Source organism: Lissotriton helveticus, chromosome 10 (genome assembly GCF_964261635.1).
Source record: "Lissotriton helveticus chromosome 10, aLisHel1.1, whole genome shotgun sequence".
Taxonomy (NCBI): domain Eukaryota; kingdom Metazoa; phylum Chordata; class Amphibia; order Caudata; family Salamandridae; genus Lissotriton; species Lissotriton helveticus.
This window is the reverse complement of record NC_136071.1, coordinates 4,165,303-4,185,744: the sequence shown is the minus strand read 5'-3', so window position 1 is coordinate 4,185,744 and position 20,442 is coordinate 4,165,303. Positions and strand designations below refer to the sequence as shown.

The following is a 20,442-nucleotide window of genomic DNA, read 5'->3' as shown; positions in this document are numbered from 1 at the left end:
CGGGGAGGAGGGCAGTAGGCCGGGTGAGGCCCGAGGTCGCCCCTCCCCCGGGGTGAACTGAGACTGGGCCCCGTTGGCCCCCCCTTAATGTGCCTCGAGAATTAGGAGGTTTGGGGACAGACACTTCCCCCCCGATATCGTGCTGCATGCCAGCATCCGGCCTGAAATGTTCATGTTTACGCCCTATTTACAAGCCTGCTAATGTAATGTTGATCTTTTTCACTGTACTGAATTTCTTGCAGGGGCAGGCTTCTACAGTGCCTGATGGGGCCGGATTGTGATACTTATTGGTTCATTCTAGTGTTATTCTGATGATCTGATTTTGGTCGCAAGACTGTTGATATTTACAAGGGGAAATGCTTATGATTTCTTCCTACAGGTTCGCCCATGGTTTATGAAACTACCTTGTAGCCTGCTGAATAGTTTACTGCGACAGGCTGTGTTAGGTGGAGTTTTCTGCTGCACTGAGAGTACTTAATGGAATGGTTTACCCTTTTACAGGAAATGCATTTTGAAAGGCGTTCGTGAAATGTTTTAATGTGGTACTTTAATGCAATGCTGATGATTTGCTAATGCATTATCTGCTCTGAGCTAAAGCCTATATAAAAGATCTTGATTTTCAAACATCTACTGGTGTGGTCTCCATTATTGCGTCCCACTTCGTATCTCATTGGATGGGTGCGTTAAGTGGCTGCTTTACACGTAAGCCCCTGGTTGCCTTCCTGCTCGAGCCAAGCTACCCCCCGGAGAATTGGTGGTCCCAGTTCTTACATTGTTGGCGAGCGGTGGGATCCAGGACCTCTAGCTACCTAACACCCTCCAGTGGGACAGAGTGCGCTGCAATTAATTGGACACCTGTGGTGCTACAAGCTAACCCAATTGCCACCACTGTCTAAGTCTGCAAAGTGTGTTGAACCAGCCTTGTGGCCCACGTCCTAGAATTTTTTAGGTTTCGCCTATTATCATTCGCCTGCGAATGTAATAGGTGAAAATTCAAGTGCTCGATCGACTCGTCAAACCACTGCGGTTTTTCCACAGTGCATGTGAGTCACGTGACCACAAAAGCAGGTCACGTGACCACACAAGCACGCACATCTCCCTAATCCGCCTGCCACACTTCTCCTCCCCTCGCTCGCATTCCCGCCCCCCCCACCAGGCTCTCCCGCCCCCATCCGGCTTCCCTCCGCGCATCTCCTTAATCCGCCTGCCACGCGTTTATCTTTAACAATGGCTGAGGCTCCTTTCATTTCTGTGGCTCGGCTTGTTTTTCTTTGGCATTCATCTCCAAGCGCGAGCAAAATGCTTTCACTTTCGCGCTTACTGAAGCTTCCCCAGCCGTCCACTGGTGAAACACTCCTCCGGACACAGTGCTTCATCTTTTTTTTGCTTCCTTTATTTCATCGGTTGGCAATATGTTTTATTAATTTAATTATTTGTTTAGAATGCAGCGTGTTTTGTGTGCTTTGAGACGCATTTGCTGCTGCCAGTTTAAAGTTTCATTAAAGCTGCTTCCTCCTGGTCGTGTCTTCATTTGCGAATTTGCTGGTGTGCGGTCTCTGCGACATGCCTCCCATTTACTGTGCTTACTAAAGCTTCCCCAGCCATCCACTGGTGAAACACTCCTCCCGCCCCCAGCCCGCCGCCTCCCAGCACAAACACACACAACGCTTTTAGTGCTGTCACTGCGGATTGTTATCAGAGCGGCGCCAGCATGGAGCCGTGTTCTCTGTGACAAATAACATCCCGCTGTGAGAATACCAGGGTGCTCTCGTGTGTGGCGGGGGGCTTCTGGTAGTGCCACTTCTGCAGCCTAAAGTGACCGGCTTACAGCCTCACCCTGGCTCATTTGAAAGAGGGGGAGGGTATTTCTTCATTACATTGAGGTGGGCCCAGGGGGCACCACAGTCTGTGAAGGGTTAGCAGAGAGGGGCTGTTTATGTAACACTGAGACATCCTTGGCACACGAATCACAGTAGGGGAGAAATTTTCAAAACTGATAGTGTTTCATTTTTGTACATTTACAGACCTTCGTGCGTACATTGCCCTCGGTAAAGGCATATATGGGAGAGAGGAACATAGCGCTAGGCGGAGGAAGGGAGACAACATGCACTCTTGGAGAGAGCTGAAACAACTGAAACAAGCATTAACAAGCACTGGCGTTGCCAATAGGTTTCGCATTTGGAAAGTTGGAGCTATTGGTTTTGTAAATGACATTTTATATTTATATATCGTTATTGGCATTGTCAATAACAATATATAAATATAAAATGTCATTTACAAAACCAATAGCTCCAACTTTCCAAATGCGAAACCTATTGGCAACGCCAGTGCTGGTCTTTCAGGTTATCTGGGTCCCCACCTGACAAAATGGAGTTCCAGCTGGCTGACCTTGATAGGTACACGGCAGTGCAGTTAAGTGAGTTTTGTCAGGGGATGGGGGTGCCTGTGGGGTCGAGAGCTGTAAAAGAAGAGCTCCGTACCGCCTTGAGGGCATGGGTAAGGGCCCACCCAGAGGAAGAAGAGGATGGGCAACAGGTCACACACGGGGAGGCGGGCACTCATGAAGACCCAGGCCTACTCAACATTGACATGTCAGACAATGTATTGCCAGGAAGACGTTCCGGGGCAGGGAGTAGTGTATCCAGTGGGTGTGTGTCGTCGCAGGAGTACAAGGACAGGAGGGAGGAGAGGCGATTGAAGTGGGAGCTTGCCAAGTTAGAGCACCAGAGGGAGAGAGAAATGTAGGATAAGCAGTTTGCTATGGAGGAAAGGAAGCTGGCGCACGAGCTTCAGCTCAAGGAAATTGAGCTGAAAGCATTACAGTTGGGTGCGCCAGGGAGTCCGAATGGTGGCAGCATACCCGAGGCTCAGCAGGAGCCCAGATTCTGGTTACCTAAGGAGGTGATAGCGAGCTACACCAAGGGGGATGACATTGCCAGGTGGTTGGAGGCGTATGAAGTGGCCTTGACTGCCCATGGGGTGCCCGAGAAACATTGGGGAGGTGGTTTGTACCGGTATATACCTCCTGACGTCAGGGACTCACTCCTGTATCTGGACAAAGCAGACCAGTTTAGGTATTCCCCCATGAAGGAGGCGCTTATTAAACATTTTGGCCTCACCCCCGAAAGGTATCGCCAGAGGTTTCGTGGCAGCCATAAGCTGTCCACGCAGAATTGGGTGGATTTTTTTGAGTATGCCCGTAAGGCTCTGGATGGTTGGGTGCGTGGCAGCGAGGTGCGTGATTTTGAGGGTCTGTATAACCTTTTTTTGAGAGAGCACCTTTTGGATAAGTGTTTTCCGGAGCTGCGCCAACATCTGGTGGACCGCAAGCTTACTGATCCCCGTGAGCTTGCGGAGGAGGCGGATACTTGGGTCAGCACCTGGGTGTCACACAAGGGCCCCGGGGGAGACGGCCCGAAAGGCGGACAGGGCGCCCCTCAGAAGAAAGAGGGTGGAGATAAAAGACCAGAGTTCTCACGAGGCCCACAAACTAGACAGTTTGGGAAAGGAGTAGGTACCCCCTCGCAGAACCGTTCCCCAAAACCCACTTACCCTGACAAGAGTCAGCAGCCAAAAGTGGTCCGGTGCTATTAGTGCGGACAGGTCGGACACTACAAGGGAGATGCCCAGTGTCTCAAACGACTCCCAGCCCCCATTGGTGGCAAGAGTCCCGGGGTGGCTAGTGTAGCGCTTGGGATGGAGCTGCCCCTAGATAGGGAAGGGGAGTGGACAGGCCTGACCCTGGTTTCACATGGGGATAGAGAGATGCTCCCAGTGACGCCTTTACCATCGAATACTGCTAAGTACCAGCAGAGGGTGAAGGTCAATGGGGAGGAGGTGGACGCTCTGAGGGACACAGGAGCCAGCATGACCACCGTAGTGAGGCGGCTGGTGTCCCCCGAGCAGGTTGTTCCTGATGTGTACCATCCGGCCGTGTTGGCTGACGGCAGTATGAGCTACTATCCGGTGGCTCAAGTTCCCTTTGAGTGGGGAGGAGTGTCAGGCCTGTTGAGAGATGCGATTAGGCCTGCCTTGCCTGTGGACTGTCTGCTCGGTAATGACCTCGAACATACCGCCTGGAAGGAAGTGGAGTTTAATGCCCACACAGATGCTGGGATTACCAGGGTGGACTTGCGTAGTCACGCGGTCCATGGCTGCCCGGCACTGTCGGTCCAGAGGAGAGTGTTGTGAAGGACACACCCCGTGTGATGAATGGGGAGCCTGCAGAGGTAACCCCGGAGTCCGTGGAGGTGGATGTCGTTCCTGTGGGGGACTTGCCGAGTGGCATGTGGAAGGAGGGCCTACCCGGGAAGAATTCTGTTGGCGCAGAAGGAGTGCCCCACGCTTGAAGGCATGCGGCGACAGGCCGAAGCCCAAGCGGTGAAGAAGGAGACCGGCGGCTATCACGTGTATTGGGAGGATGGCCTCCTGTACAATGAGCCAAGGGTTCCGGAGCATGGGTCCTCGAGGGCCTTAGTGGTCCCCCAGTGTTACCGGGTCTTTTTGATGGAACTGGCGCATGAGATACCTCTAGCCGGACACCTGGGCCAGGACAAGACATTTGCAAGGCTCATCCCACACTTATTGGCCTAGGATGAGAGTTGCCTCTGACACCTATTGCAAGACCTGCAAGACTTGCCAGGCCAGTGGCAAGAAGGGGACCAAATTGAAGGCCCCATTGGAACCGCTCCCGGTGGTCGGGACCCTTTTTGAGCGGGTCGGTATTGACATCGTTGGGCCGTTGGACCCTTCGACCTCTGCGGGACATCGGTTCATCCTGGTGTTGGTGGACCACGCCACTCGGTACCGGGAGGCCATCCCTCAAAGGACCGTTACTGCACCTGTAGTGGCGCGGGCCCTGATGGGGATATTCACCCGAGTGGGATTCCCCAAGGTCGTGGTGTCGGACAGGGGCACAAATTTCATGTCGGCCTACATGCAGGCCATCTGGAAGGAGTGCGGAGTGACCTATCGGTTCTCCACTCCTTACCACCCCCAGACTAACGGGCTCGTAGAGCGCTTCAACAAGACCTTGAAGGGGATGATCCGGAGCCTGCCAGAAGACTTGAGGCGGAAATGGGACGTCCTCCTCCCTTGCTTGTTGTTCTCGTATCGCGAGGTACCACAGAAGGGAGTCGGGTTCAGCCCCTTCGAATTGCTCTATGGCCATCCCGTTAGGGGACCCCTCAGTCTGGTCAAAGAGGGGTGGGAGAAGACTTCGAAGAAGCTTCCCTGTGATGTTGTCAGCTACATGCTGGCATTCCGCAGCCAGATGGCCAAGCTGTGGAAGGAAGCCTCAGACAACTTAGAGGCTAGCCAAGCCGTCATGAAGGAGTGGTATGACCGCAACGCTCGGACGGTAGAGTTGGACGCTGGACAGAAGGTGTGGGTCATGGAGCCTGGGGAGCTTAGTGCCCTCCAGGACCGGTGGACTGGTCCGTACGAGATTGTGGAGCATCGAGGCCAGACCACCTACGTCGTTGACTTGAAGACCCCCCGTCAGCCCCATCGGGTGCTCCACGTCAACCGCCTGAAGCCTCACCATGAGAGATCGGAACTTGCTCTCCTCATTGTGACGGATGGGAGCGAGAAAGAGGAAAGTGAGCCTCTTCCTGACCTTCTAGCAGCTCAGGAAAAGGATGGTTCAGTGGAGGGACTTGTCCTCTCCCCATCCTTGACCCCAGAGCAACAGAGGGACTACCGCCAGGTATTGGCGCAGCACGCCTCGTTCTCCCTCACGCCTGGGATTACTCATCTGGGTACCCATGATGTGGACACAGGGGACAGTCCACCAGTGAAAACCAAGTCTTACCGGCTGTCCGAGAAGGTGAAGAACAGCATCCAGGGTGAGGTGACCAAGATGCTGGAGCTGGGAGTAATCGAACCCTCCAGCAGCCCGTGGGCTAGTCCGGTTGTGCTGGTGCCAAAAACGGCGCCACCGGGCACCACCCCAGAGCTTCGGGTCTGTGTGGACTATCGGGAGTTGAACTCTGTCACCAAGACAGATGCTCACCTGATACCACGGGCAGACGAGTTAATTGACCGGCTGGGAGCAGCCAAGTACCTCAGCACCATCGACTTGACATCAGGGTACTGGCAGATTGCTGTCTTCTCCTTCGCTCCATCGGCCATGGCATTCTCCACCCCCGAGGGCCACTTTCAATTTCGAGTGATGCCCTTCGGGCTCAAGAATGCTCCGGCCACCTTCCAGCGGTTGGTGAACCAGGTGCTATCTGGCCTGGAGTCCTTCTCAGCAGCTTACCTGGTTGATATAGCTGTCTTCAGTAGCACCTGGGAGGACCATCTGCAGCATCTCCAGGAAGTGCAGCGGGCGTTACAACGTGCTGGCTTGACCATCAAGGCTAGCAAGTGCCAGATTGGACAGGGATCTGTCGTGTACCTGGGACACTTGGTGGGCGGAGGTAAGGTGCAACCCCTCCTGGCCAAAATTGAGACCATCATGGCCTGGGAGCCCCACAAAACTCAGACTGAGGTCCGAGCTTTCCTCAGCCTCACTGGCTACTACCGCAGGTTCGTCAAGGGATATGGCACCATCGTGGCTCCCTTGACTGAGTTGACGTCTAAAAAGCAGCCAAGAAAAGAGATCTGGACGGCTGCTTGCCAAGAGGCATTTGAAACACTGAAGCGCGCGATGTGCACCGCTCCGGTGCTGGCCACTCCGGACTTCCAAAAAGAATTCATCGTGCAGACAGATGCCTCAGAGCATGGCGTAGGCGCCGTGCTGTCGCAACTCAACGATGATGGGCAAGACCAACCTGTGGCATTCATCTCCCGAAGACTCCTCCCTCGGGAACAGCGATGGAGTACCATTGAGCGAGAAGCCTTCGCTGTGGTCTGGGCTTTGAAGAAGTTGAGGCCATACCTCTTTGGCTCTCACTTCCTAGTTCAAACCGACCACCGACCCCTTCGCTGGCTCATGCAAATGAGAGGCGAAAATCCCAAGTTGCTAAGGTGGTCCATTTCCCTACAGGGGATGGACTTTAGGGTGGAACATCGGTCCGGAGCTGACCACGCCAATGCTGACGGTCTCTCCCAGTTTTTCCGCCTTAGCGACGAGAACTCGCTAGAGGTTGGGTAGTTCTCCCCTCTTTCGGCTGGGGGGGGGGGGAACGCATGTTAGACCTGTCAGCCCTAGGGTGGTCTTTCCCTGTGTTTTTTTTGCCCTTGCCTCATTTTTCCCACCTTCTTTTTGTTGGCCCTTAGGTCTTCGGGCACCTTTTCATGGCTAATCCATGTTAGGGTGCAGGTGCTCTCTACTTCAAACATGGCTGCCACTGGCCCCTGCTACTGCGGCGTGGTCTTTTTAGTGTAGCACCCTAGCTGCCAGGAGCAGGCTGGATCCCAATACAATGTTGCAATGCCAGCCACCCATCCCCTGTCCATAGGTAGAGTGGGGAAGCTCCTGGAACCTTCCAGAAGAAAGGCAGACCTGATTTTTGCCACCTTAGAGAGTGGTCACCTGACCTGGGCATACTTAAGCAAGGGAGGGAACTTTTTCTAGTCAGTTGGGGCATCACTGACCTGGGGAACCCACGCAGGAGTTTTAGGCGGGAGGGCCTGGATAGGAACCTATGCTACTGGGAGTGACAGGATTTGGGTGCTGCCTCTTAAGCTGGGGGAGGTGTCCTAGACTAGCCCCCTGATCTGGCCCAGTGGTAGGGAACCCCCAGGGTCCATCTGCAGTGACTGAGGAAAACTCCTTCAGGCCTTCAACTCAACCCCCCCCCCCCCTTCAACTTCAAGAAACCAACATCCAAGGGCGCAGAACCATCAAAGCGCCAAGAAGTCTACCTTCCTATGACCAGAGACTGCTGGGGGAATCGACCAGGTACTGGACTGTGCTGCCCAGCGCACCCCCTGCCTGCAGTGGGCCCACCTTGCCCCACTTCTCCCCCTTGACTGAACTGCTTTGCTACCCATCCTGCCTGCAATCCTTGCCAAGTTGTGGGGAAAGCGCTATATCCAATTCCCCTGCCAGCACTGCCTGCCCTGAGCTCCCGTGGTTCAAGCGCTGTGATCCGCAGGCGTTTTTCACCTCAGAACTCATCCTGCCTGCAGTTGCACCCAAGCGCTCTCCTGAGCAGACTGATTTACCCCCCACGAGTGAGCGCTGCGGTGCCTGGACACCATCGCCACGAGGCGCTATTGACCCCCTCTCACCGCCACAGTCCGGAGCTGCTGTGCCGTCCGAAGCACACGACGAGGCCTGGCGACCATTGCGGCATTCGCGCCGCCCACGCGACGCCCCTGAAGTGCGGCTGCCCTGTCGGCGTGTGGCGACCCGCGCCAGCTTCAATTACCCCCCTCGGCGGCCCCCGTATGTGAGGAGAGGGCCGCCGTTCTCCACACGCTGGGCCGCGGTAGGCCCGAAGCCAAGCTGTCCCCTGTCATGTGACCGGGGAGCTCCTCCGCCCCGCCCCCGGGCGCCGCGCTGCCATTGGTCCAGGCAGGCGCGCCCTGGAGGCGGGCCACACGGTTGGTTGGAGCCGCCCCGGCCACGATCTGCAGCGGCCCCGGCGCCTGGCCGGTGGGCCCCGAGACGGCCCGTAAACAACGCGGAGGGGGCCGTGGAGCCTAAGTGCCGCCTCCTTCCAGCCCCACACGTCGGTCTCGCCCCGGCGCTGGTGCCCCGAAGCCACACCTGCACCGCTCCAAGTGAGGCCCCGGGAGGGTCGGAACCCCTCCCCACCGCTGATACCTCCAACAAGGGCCCTGATCAGGCCGAAGAGCACCAGGTAACCCCGGGGAGGAGGGCGGTAGGCCTGGTGAGGCCAGAGGTCGCCCCTCCCCTGGGGTGAACTGAGACTGGGCCCCGTTGGCCCCCCCCCCTTAATGTGCCTCGAGAATTAGGAGGTTTGGGAACAGACACTTCCCCCTGATATCGTTCTGCATGCCAGCATCCGGCCTGAAATGTTCATGTTTACGCCCTATTTACAAGCCTGCTAATGTAATGGTGATCTTTTTCACTGTACTGAATTTCTTGCAGGGGCGGGCTTCTACAGTGCCTGATGGGGCCGGATTGTGATACTTATTGATTCATTCTAGTGTTATTCTGATGATCTGATTTTGGTCGTAAGACTGTTGATATTTACAAGGGGAAATGCTTATGATTTCTTCCTACAGGTTCGCCCATGGTTTATGAAACTACCTTGTAGCCTGCTGAATAGTTTACTGCGACAGGCTGTGTTAGGTGGAGTTTTCTGCTGCACTGAGAGTACTTAATGGAATGGTTTACCCTTTTACAGGAAATGCATTTTGAAAGGCGTTCATGAAATGTTATAATGTGGTACTTTAATGCAATGCTGATGATTTGCTATGCATTATCTGCTCTGATCTAAAGCCTATATAAAAGATCTTGATTTTCAAACACAACTACTGGTGTGGTCTCCATTATTGTGTCCCACTTCGTATCTCATTGGATGTGTGTGTTAAGTGGCTGCTTTACACGTAAGCCCCTGGTTGCCATCCTGCTCGAGCCAAGCTACCCCCCCGGAGAACTGGTGGTCCCAGTTCTTACAGTGTGGGTATAGTTTTGGGTGTGGTACTACAGACAGTTGTAGTAGTGTGGTGTACCACGGCTGTCTGGCCCACGTTGGAGCAACTAGGATGAGGGTTAGAGAATGTTGCTGTAGTTTGCGTACTACTAGTGGCATCAGTGGCAGAGGTAGAAAAGCGTAAGCAAATCTGCCGGACCAGTTCATCCATTTCGCATTGCCTTTGGACAGTGGGTGTAGATACCTGGCGGCGAAGCTTTGGCATTTGGCGTTTATGGGTGGCAAAGAGGTCTATCTGAGGTTGTCCCCACATCTGAAAGAATGGTTAAAGAACTTGCGGATGAAGTTCCCACTCGTGGCTCTGTTGTGTTTGACGACTTAACAGATCTGCCATGGTATTTTGTACTCCTGGAACATGCTGGGCTAGTAGGAATATGTTTTGCGGTATAGCCCACCGCCAAATGTTCTGTGCTAGTTGAGAGTGTGTTCCGCCCTGCTTTTGTAAGTAATACATGGCTGTCATGTTGTCTGTGCGGACTAACAGCTTTGTTTGATACATGTTTTTGAAAAGCTTTTAATGCGAAGAATATGGCAAGTAACTCCAGGTGATTGATATGGAGTAGTTTTTGTTGTGGTGTCCACCTGCCTTGTGTGGTGTGTTGCAGTAGGTGAGCTCCCCAGCCGGAGAGCGATGCGTCCGCTGTCATGACAATTTGGGGAACTGGCTCTAGAAATGGTAGTCCTTTGGAAAGGTTTTTGGTGTTCCACCACTGCAGAGAGCGATGAGTTTGACCATCTACCAACACTAGGTCTGTTAATTGGCCTAGAGCCTGGTTCCATTGACGTGCTAAGCACTCTTGGAGGGGGCGCATTTGTAGTCTTGCATGGGGCACTATAAAAATGCAAGAGGCCATCCATCATCCCTATGAGCTGCATGAACACTCGTGCTGGCAGGGAGTATTGTGGTTGAAACTTTGTGAGAAGAGCTTGCATCCTGGCTATCCTTACTGGAGTGGGATAAGCTAGCACTTTGGAGGTATTTATTGTGGCACCGAGGTACTGTTGCATCTTGGATGGCAATAGATGGGACTTGGTGTGGTTTATTGTGAACCCCAAGTTGTGCAGCAGTTGAATAGTGGCATGCGTGTGCTGCACACACGGATTGTATGAGCGGCTTTGATGAGTCAGTCGTAGAGGTATGGTAGGACGTGGATGTGCTGTCTTCGCAAGTGTGCTGCCACTATTGCTAGGCACTTGGTAAATACTCTTGGTGCTGTTGTGACTCCGAATGAGAGTACTTTGAATGGATAGTGCTGTCAGTCTATCACAAATCTTAGATACTTCCTGTGAGCTTTGTGAATGGGAATGTGGAAGTATGCGTCCTTGAGGTCTAGAGTAGCAGGAAGTCGTCTTGTAACGAGAGGAAGGACTTGCTGGAGTGGGACCATGTGAAAATGATCTGACTGTATGTATATGTTTAGAGGTCTGAGGTCTAGAATAGGCCTTAGAGAGCCGTCCTTTTTTGGGATAAGAAAGTATAGGGAGTAAACTCCCTTGTTTTGTTGGTGCAGAGGAACTGGTTCTATTGCACTTTTTTTGTAGCAAGGATACCACTTCTTGCTTTAGCAGTGATAGATGCTCTTGTGACATTGGACGCTGTTTGGGTGGGTAGACGTTAGTTCTAGACAGTAACCTGATTGGATAATTTGTCGCACCCACCTGTCTGATGTGATGTTGATCCAGGCAGGAAGGACTTGTTGTAGTCTCCCCCCCCCCCCAGGAGTGGAAGTGTGTGTGTGTGTGTGGGGGGGGGGGGGGCGAGAATGGAAGGAAGTCATTGGGTAGGGGTGGAGGCTGAGCGGGAGTTGTTGGTTTTGCCTCTGCCTTTGTTATCTGCCCCCAATGGGTTATGTGCACCCGGGTGATCAGAGTCCGTATCTGATAGATCTGGCTCAGTGGATGGTGCAGGTGAATGGTGTGGTGTAGGAGTTTTAGGTGGAGGTATATTCTGGGGAGGAGGTGGAGAAGGTACTCTTAATGGAGAAGTTGCAATGTCTCTTCTTGGGAGGAGGAGGAGGAGTTGCAGGCTTTTCTCGTGGTCTCTTCTTAGAGCTAGTTAGCCAGTCTTAGGATCCCTTACAAGAGTCTTTTGAGTGGGACGGGTGTAAAAAGCTCTTCTGAGGGAGATAGATGTCTCGGTGTCTAAGGTGTCGGTTCCAAAGGCTATTTCGGCACCGACTCAGCAGCAGGTTTAGGGTCTTTCTGCTTGGAGCCGTGAGGTTTTGGAATGTCTTTAACTGGAACATGTTTTTTCGGTTCCGGTTGCTTTTTCGGTTCCGAAGAATGTGGGTCGGGACCTTTAGGCAGTTTTTTGCTTGGCTCAGAGTGCGGTTTCGACGTCGATGAGCCGGTGCCAGTCTTCGGTGCCGGTTGCTTGGGTGTAGGAGCAGCCGGCGTGGATGAAGAAGATTGCTTCTTAATCAATGTCGGTATAGGATCGATGCCGGGAGTACGCAGGCTCGAGCCAGAGCCGCCTGGAGGCTTAATAGGCTTCTTTGCCGAGCCCGAAGGCAGGGTATGGGAAGCAGTCTCTCGGTGTGCACCCGGCCCGAAGGTGAGGGTTTGACCGACGCCTTTTTTAAGGGTTTCGAAGAAGGGTCAGGGTCGAAGGTCTTACTTACGGCCCGTTGCGCTGGAGTGATGTCTTCGACGTCTGAATCTTCGGCATCCGAAGAGCTGGAGCTTTCTTCGGCGTGCTGGTGTTCTGGCATGTAGACTCCTTCGAAGATGTCGTCTGGAATCGGAGCGGACGAGCGAGCCATTGTTCTTCGAGCTAGTCGGTCCCGAATCGTTTTCTTGGAGCGGAAAGAGGCACAAGCTGAACAGTCTCCGGCCTCGTGCTCCGGTGAGAGGCACAGGTTGCACACCTCATGTAGATCGGTGTGGGGAAACTTCGATCCACATTGAGGACACCTCTAGAATGGCGCCCTTTCCATGAGCCAGAGAGTGAGGCCTAGTTAGGCCCGAATGCCTTAGTCGACGACCGGAATCGAAGACTTCAAAGTGGAGAAGGATTGCGCCGACAGGGGACGCGATTGAAACAATACCGTCGAAATGGTGAGGATTGCGCGTCGAAGGAAACCGATTCCAAACTGGAGCGTTGGAAACACATCCAAGCCCGGTGGCGGAAAAAAACAATCTGGGGATGGAGCAGATGCCCATGCGCAATATGGTCCAAAGGAGGAGTCACCTATCTTGTGACTTCCCAAAAACTTTTCAAGTCAAAAACAAACTGCAAACATCCGGCCCCAACACTAGGTGGCGATCTATGCACAGTGTGCAATCTGCAGCTCATATGCCTCGACAAGGGGGAGACAAAAGTCTCAAAAGAGTAGTCTAAAAGTGACTAAGGTAACATGCTTAATCCGGATCTGCACTTGCTGGCGCGGAAAAAGAAAGAACTGACAACAGCAACCATGGTGGCGCCTAAGTACTCTCCGTGAAGTAATCTCGGCGCTTGCGACGCCAGTGACGACGTGGAGCTGCAGTACGCCACCTACTGACGCGCAGGGGTACTGCTAAGCAAAACTTTCCGGATCCAGTCTGATGCCTGGGGATATTCTAAGGTAAGGAATCTATCACTAACTTGTCTCTTTCAGATATGTCATTTAAGTTGTACTGTCATCACCCAGTGAGACCTACTAAAGGTGTCAGAGTCCGAGAACAGTCCCTGAAAGGTGTATGGGAGACGGTTGTCCAGAACAGAGAACACCTAGAGCGAGAGCATGACCTCCTGCTAGATCTACTGGACCTTCTAAAACCGGAACTCGACCTCACTCTCTTTGTTCTCAGACATCCAGTTATCGATCTCTCAGAGGTCTTATGGGAGCAGAAGGAGGTTGTAAAAGTTATTACTTCGGAGGGAGCCTAGGAGGAAAGTGAGTCCTATTGGATGGACCGGGTGAAAATCAGGGTGAAGTCAAACTCCGATGTGAGTGTTGGAGAGGAGTATTTCGGAGCAATCAGAGAAGATGACTACATTTGGGAATACTCGTCTGGAGTGCCAGGCACTCTTTCTACAGGTCATCAAACCACCATGGTGAAATCAGGATAGATGGTAATGATGAGGATTGTGATCTTGTCTTTGACGTAGAGAGGCTTAGGGTTTTAGACAGCAGTGGCTTTGGCATGGACAATGAAATAGTTTGTGTGTTAGGTCGACTACTCTAGGGAATATTTTGACATCAAATGGTGCCTCAAAGGCATCTCAGGTGGCATACCTGTAGACTGTGACCAGGCAGGTTTGTTACCAATCGGGAATGTCAAGTTCCTTGACTAACAGGAGCAACACCTCTTGCTCTGATGCCTCTTTGCCTTGGATCTGCCCCCGAAGCAGTCTTTAGAGCAAGAGGGTGCCCTGATGGAAGAATGACCTTACCTCTATGATCCAGCTGCACTTTTCTGCAGTTTTTTCACCCCAGGAGTTCCATGCAGCCTTATCTTCTACCAGTGCTTCAGAGTTTGTAAATGTTTCAGACAGTAACTGCAGGAATTTGATCTTCTGGACTGCAGATAGAACAGACACTGAGAATCTGTATGGGCCTTTTATTTTCACAGGAAAGACACTGTAAAAAAGTGAAGGCATTCGGACAGGAAAATATAGCATTTCCCCATCAGAAAAAAACCCTGACCACAGGTTTTAGTGTGGTTTTTTTTAACCAGTGTAGGCAAGTGGGTACAAGTACCATTGTGTCAACAAATAAGGTGGAATCTGTGTCCCTGTGTATTTTGGTTTAAAGGGATGAAATCACAACTCAAAATTCCTGAAAACCAACTGAGAATTCAAAGAAAAGAAGGAGTAATATTACAGCTTTGACACAAAGTGGCAGTAAGTGTTCATCATGTGATCTAAAACACCAATCGCTACAGGCTGCTCATTAAATGCAGGTCACAGCAGCACACGCTCCTCCCAGGTTCCAAGAGAACGTTAGAAGCTCGCAAAGTAAAACCACAAAGCAGATTCAAAAAACACTTCTCTATTTTATTTTCTACTCTTGAGAAAAAGGCAACTTTTTTAACAAAGTGTTGGAACAAAGTAAATTACAAGGGAAAGGGGCAAGTCTTTAATTACAATGTGAAATACAAGTGGGGAAAAGAGGCAGAGCCTCTGAAGATCAGCACCACAGACTTTGTGAGGGTTTACGGCTTCCAGAGCAACTTAGGAAGCTAAAGACAAGTTTCCCAGATACTGATAACCAGGACAAGAGGCCTTCCATGTGTCACAACCACATTTCCCCAAAACAAATGAGCTCTATGCCTTCTGCAGTTTGACCCAATTTCTCCGAACATAACGATGTCCTACACGGATTGTTCAATAACCACCTCTAAGGTACAGATAGACTGATATCCGACACCAACGCAATCCCCCAGGTACAAGTAACTCGATCGGCACTCTGCGGCTCATCTGTACCTTCCAATAAACACATAAAAGGTTGTTAGGATAATATTTCATGCGCCAAAGCAGGAGAGCAGGAGGCCTTCACCGTTCATTCAATCAAGGTTTGTTTATAAGAGATGAAGAGCCGGAGGAACTCTTACAGGTGACACTTAATTCAACCTTTCACAAACAGGAGGACACGCTTATATCATTCCATCAAGTGTCAAAGAAGCAATCACATACGATCCTTCCACCAACCTTCCCCAAAAATGATGACAATTTAACCAGTTAATTAAAACAGCTCAACTTTGAGACAGAATCAGGACGGAGGATGCGTTTCATGAATGTGTGCAGAGTGAAAGGACAAGAGTGCCTGCTAGAAGCAGAACTTCAAGATCAAAAATCCAAACAATGGGTTGAAAGTGTACGTTGCGAGCCAAGGTACCAGGATACTCCAGCATATCAAAAGAGCTCACCAAGAAGTTAAAGGGAAAGAAAGGCAACAGCTGGGAGTATGCAACAGCAAGGCAAACAGTTGACCGAGCAGAGGCAGAACACAGCAGGGAAGAGCAAATGGTATTGGAAAGGGCCCAGCACAATTTACTTTACACAGGGCTGTATCGATTTGGAAGGGAAAGGACAAGAAGCAGCAGATCCGAGTCCAAAATTAAAACAACTTTTGGAAATGTACAATCGTGATTAGAAAGTCCCTTAAGGAGTGAGACAGAAGTGAGCTTTTGGAGTTTGCTGATCAATAAGGGACATACATCACCCATCCACTCGATAAGATCAAAGGTAGCTCAACATAAAAGGGCAATGCACAGGGTGCAAGAACGTCTGGGTCTCCAGAAGCTTATTGCTGAGGCCACAGGCAACAAAATGTGTATGTCCCAACAAGGTGTGTTCAAAGACGAAGCAGGAGGGTAGGAAATAAGGAAATGAAAAGCTTTAAAAAACACAGAACAATGAAAGATACCAACGCCATCTTCTGATCTCAAAAACAAACAAGGAGTAAGACTTTAGAGTAGTCTCTTCTACTCAACACAAACTTTTCATGTTTGCAAAAGGTGGGGTAAGATCTGACTGTCAGGGCTCATACCAGCGGGATAGTCGCTCTAACTGTAAAGAGGGACACGGTACTTCCAACTAAATTCCCATGAAATTATTAAACATTTAGCAGCTTCCCTCGGACCCTTCGCGGCTACAGGCTGCCGACCAGAAGTGGAGTCTGGTTTCCAATGGAATGTTGCATGAGAAGGAGGCTAGCAAGAGGCATTTTCAAAACAGCCACTCTGGACCTTAATCAGTCAAAGATTCTGGACACGGACTACACGCCTAATAACTACAGACCATGGCTCACATGGCCGACAGGATACAACCAGCTGTGTACTATGTCCTACAGACAGCAAGAAGCCCAATGCGTGGAGAGAACTTGCAAACCCCCAAACATCTGGCTGCCCCACACAGCGTGTACAGACCACTACTCACCCATGGCAAGCGGATCCCCACATCTCCCAGAGCACTCCAATGCAGCCAACAGATGACACCCGAACAAGACTCTAGAATACAGCCTACAGACCACAACAGATCCAAAGCTTCCGACAGACCCCACTGACTACAGCCAACCAATGTCCCTAATACAGCTTAGGGAGGACAACCAAATCCATATCCCCGACATGACCCACAGACCAAAAGTAACCTAGTGTCCTTGATACAAACGATGCAGCACTGCCAACCCAGTGTTCAGGATACGGGTGATGGGGCACTACCAACCCAGTGTTCAGGATACGGGTGACGGGGCACTACCAACCCAGTGTTCAAGACACTTTAGAGCGTGATCAGTCAAATATCTGAAAAAGAAACGCCTGGTCGCAACCAGCCAAACTCATGCCATGATCAAACAAATGTCCTGTAAATTCCCCAAAGGATGATTACACAACAGTCCTGGAAGAAATGTATGAACTACTGCCGAACGATGGCCTCGAATGACTTGCAGGGGAAAGTTCCAGCTCTCCGGTGTCAAATGGAAAAGTCCGCAGTTAATGCTTCTTTAATCTCATTTTAGCACTGAATGCAGATAACGCACTGTGACCCCCCACCCCTATCCGCCTCAGTGCTACCCCCAACTCTTCCTTCCAAAGGCTGTTGAGGAAAGTCCCGCAGATGCAGGACAGTGTCAGATGAAGTGCAGCTCAGATCTAGTTTCTATTGCGGAGTTAGCTGCAGGATGAAGTCTCAACACCCTGGCACCTTTATGTAGCAGCTGTAGAGGGGAGTGTGGAGATGTTGAGTTGGTGGTAAATACCTCTTGATATTACGGAAAAGGATCGGAAGCAGTTCATTTCTTCTGACATTACAATTTGCTCCAGGCAACCAACAGTGGCTAGGAAGGGCCGTACCTGCACGGGTCCCACCTGCCCCATTTGTCACTTCTGAGGTATAATCTGAACTTTATGCAAAATAAACTAAAAAGGGGCGGCCCTGATAGCCCAAACAGTTTAGACATCTTTCTTCTGAAGGTTCTGCAGCTCCATGGAAGAAAGAATCTCTTGCTGTCCATTCATGACTTCACTGCTTGCCTCTCCAACCCGACCTGTCACCCAGGGAAAAAAAAACCTCGAAGCATAAATAAGAAAAGAAGTTCGTCCGAGGCTTGATCCCCGGTCCAGGGCCGGTGCTCGCCAAGCATCTGGACCAGCTGTTCTCCGATCGTCGTACGTCTGTAACATGACTGTGTGCAAGGTGCAAGCCTGAGTCCAGAGGGTCCCGCATGGGAAGACAGTGCGCAGGGACGCCGGATGGTAGATTGTGTCAAAGTACTCTCTGTCACAACTGCAGCAGGGGAATAAGGAAAGCAGAGCATCAAGCAGAGAAAGGGGAAAGGCATATGGGAGTAGATTGAAGGTTAGTTAGGCAAAAGGCGTAAAGAAATGCCAGAACAAGAGTCAACAATGGGTCGTACAGTAGTAAGGAATGTAGGATTAATGTAAGATGCAAAAAAGAAGAAAGCATAAGGAATGGAAAAAGGCAAGCACAGAACACCAGTTAACCAGTGCATGAGAAAAGGGTGATGGGAGCAGGGATGAAGAATGAGCACGTGAAAGGACAGAGGAACAGTGAGTTGATAAAATGGAGAAGAGAGAAGATCAGGGAGAGGTAGACACGAGGAATAGAAGATAGAGGGGAAACAATGGAGGGTGTCAGAGGAAGAAATGCAGAATAGAAATGATATAGTGAGATAGAGGGGGAAAAAAAAACATCGTTACTGCAGAACTCTGGGCAGATGTCTTCAACATTTAGACTTTGACCACTCACTCGTTTACCCAATCCTCTAATACCACTCCATGAGTGAAAGCTCATCCTTCCTGCACACTCGTCACTCACTGCCACGGCACGCTCCCAGCCCTACAATTATCACAACTACAGGATTTTACTGCTATTGGTAACACTGACAGAGGTCCTCACACATGAACCCTTCCAGGTGCCAGTTCTGGAAACTTACTTCTTCCAGAGCAGATGACTAGAACCTTGCGGTGCTCGTCAACAGCGAGGAAGGAATCCGCCTCCAAGTGCGACACAGGCACAGTATAAGATATCCATATATATTTATGAAAACATACATGGAACATCTCAAACAGACCTAATAAATGCACATTCACAAATGTATTAAAACAGTGCAAATGCCAAATTCCAGGTTATTTCCAAAGCGAGAAGTGAGTAGCAGGTTCAAACTACAACAACTTTCAAAATAGTCACCATGCTACTTCAATACATGTTTTTTAATCCACAAATCTTGGTTTTGCATATGAAAAAATCCATCTGCAGAAACCATATATGGAAAAGTGAAGAATGTAAGATGCTATTACAATTGTATAGCGCAGGGAAGAGTCGCCATGACTCGTGAGCCCCTGCACCTCCCAAAACTAAACAACAAGGTCCCCCAGACTGAGCGGCCGAGGCTCCAGATAGGTTACAATGACAACATATTCTAGTGGATTTGACCATGTTTGTAGGTACGGACAGAGATCTTCGCTGAGACAACACGTGATGGCCTGTACCAGTGCTCGTCTGCGTCGTGAAATGGATAAAAAAAAAAAAAACTGCTGTGTGGTGCGCGCGTGCCACTGCCAGCATATGTCTTCAATTATCGCGGCTGTGTATGGCAGCGATAATTTAAGACATATGGCCTTTGGTGCGCGTAACCGACACCAATAGGCCATGGGCGGAGCTACGTGACCGTCCATGGCCTATTGCGTGTTCTGTTTTAAAAAGCACACGCACGCAAAGGCCAATGAAAATGGACCTAGGAAATAACACACGAGCTGCGTGGAATTCCTAGGTCCATTTTCAAAACCCCAGGAAAAGGACTCTGGCTGCGCGACACCGCTTGCGCAGTGTACGCTAGGCCAGAGACCTAAACAGCCTCCAAAGGCTCTTCATGTAACTGCACCTTTTGGAAGGCAGCAGATCTACCTACTTAAATTGAGGTAAGTAGTTGTGTTGTCAGGGAGGATAGTTTGACAGGATACAGATCGGGGTCTGTATTAGCAGTTGAATTTGTGTCATATGTATCCCAGGGTAATCTTGTGGTGGAATATCGAAAGTGTCCCCATAATCGTGAACCCTTCTGTATGAATGTAATGACCCTTCCGGGGACTATATTGCAAGAGCATCTGAAGTCGGTGGTGAGGGCGCTTTGTGTCGACCGGGTGTAGGTGGTGGGCTGATATGTGCAGGGCGTGTGGCTTTGTCTATCTTCCTGTGCTTGGCTGAAATTGGAACATCCAAAGCTTCTTCAAAAGAAAGTCACCTCTTGGAAAGTTGGGCACCAGTGTTGGATCATAATGTACTTCTGTCTAGAGCCAAGTTCCCCTTGTAGCTTTCGCAGCACACGTCCCACAGTCTCCACAACTTAAGTGCTGGTTTGGGGGCAGAAAGCAGACATTTTTCGGCTCCAATACCTACGTTTTCAGTGCTGAATGTTTAGGCTCCGGAGGCATCTGGTTTCCGTACAATCATCGGCCAACATTTTGACGCTGAAGGTTTCTACTCCGATGGTCAACTCTGCTCCTAGACAGGAGAAGTCAGCTTTGAAGATTTTTCCTGCACCAGGCTGAGCGTATCGAAAATAGTTGGTCAGTGCCAGCCATAGCACGAAGGCAGTGGAGGCCTGGCAATTGTTTTAAGTGTCCCTGGAACAGTCGGTCGACCCTTTATGTGGGTTTGCGAGGGTCAATACCCAGGCGGTCGTTGAACGAGTAGTTGAGCTGGAGGCAGGTCTGGCTGCTCCATGTCAGAGCTACCGTTGTGGGAGAACTTCTCATCTGTCGCTGATGATTGTGCCTGAATACCTTTCTGGAGGTCCTCGGGTCCAGAGAGGTCTGGTGTGTTATCCACGCTTCTTCGATACATCTAGAGACATCGAGCCCAATGATTACAAAGAGTCTTCTTGGATCTGAAGAAGCAGCAGACATCGCAGCTGGCCTCTTT

General features: G+C 50.8%; 1 protein-coding gene across 4 annotated transcripts in view; it reads right to left on the bottom strand.

Annotated features, from left to right (window-relative positions):
* Positions 1–14,535: 14,535 nt before the first annotated feature.
* The window catches only part of KDM5C (lysine demethylase 5C), a 392,248-nt gene continuing 386,341 nt past the window's right edge, over positions 14,536–20,442 (bottom strand). For all 4 annotated transcript variants that reach the window (XM_078664512.1, XM_078664511.1, XM_078664513.1 and 1 more), the window contains one exon: positions 14,536–17,784. In XM_078664512.1, coding sequence (XP_078520638.1) covers positions 17,779–17,784 — 6 coding nt within the window. In that variant the 3' untranslated portion in view covers positions 14,536–17,778. The remainder of the gene's footprint in view (positions 17,785–20,442) is intronic.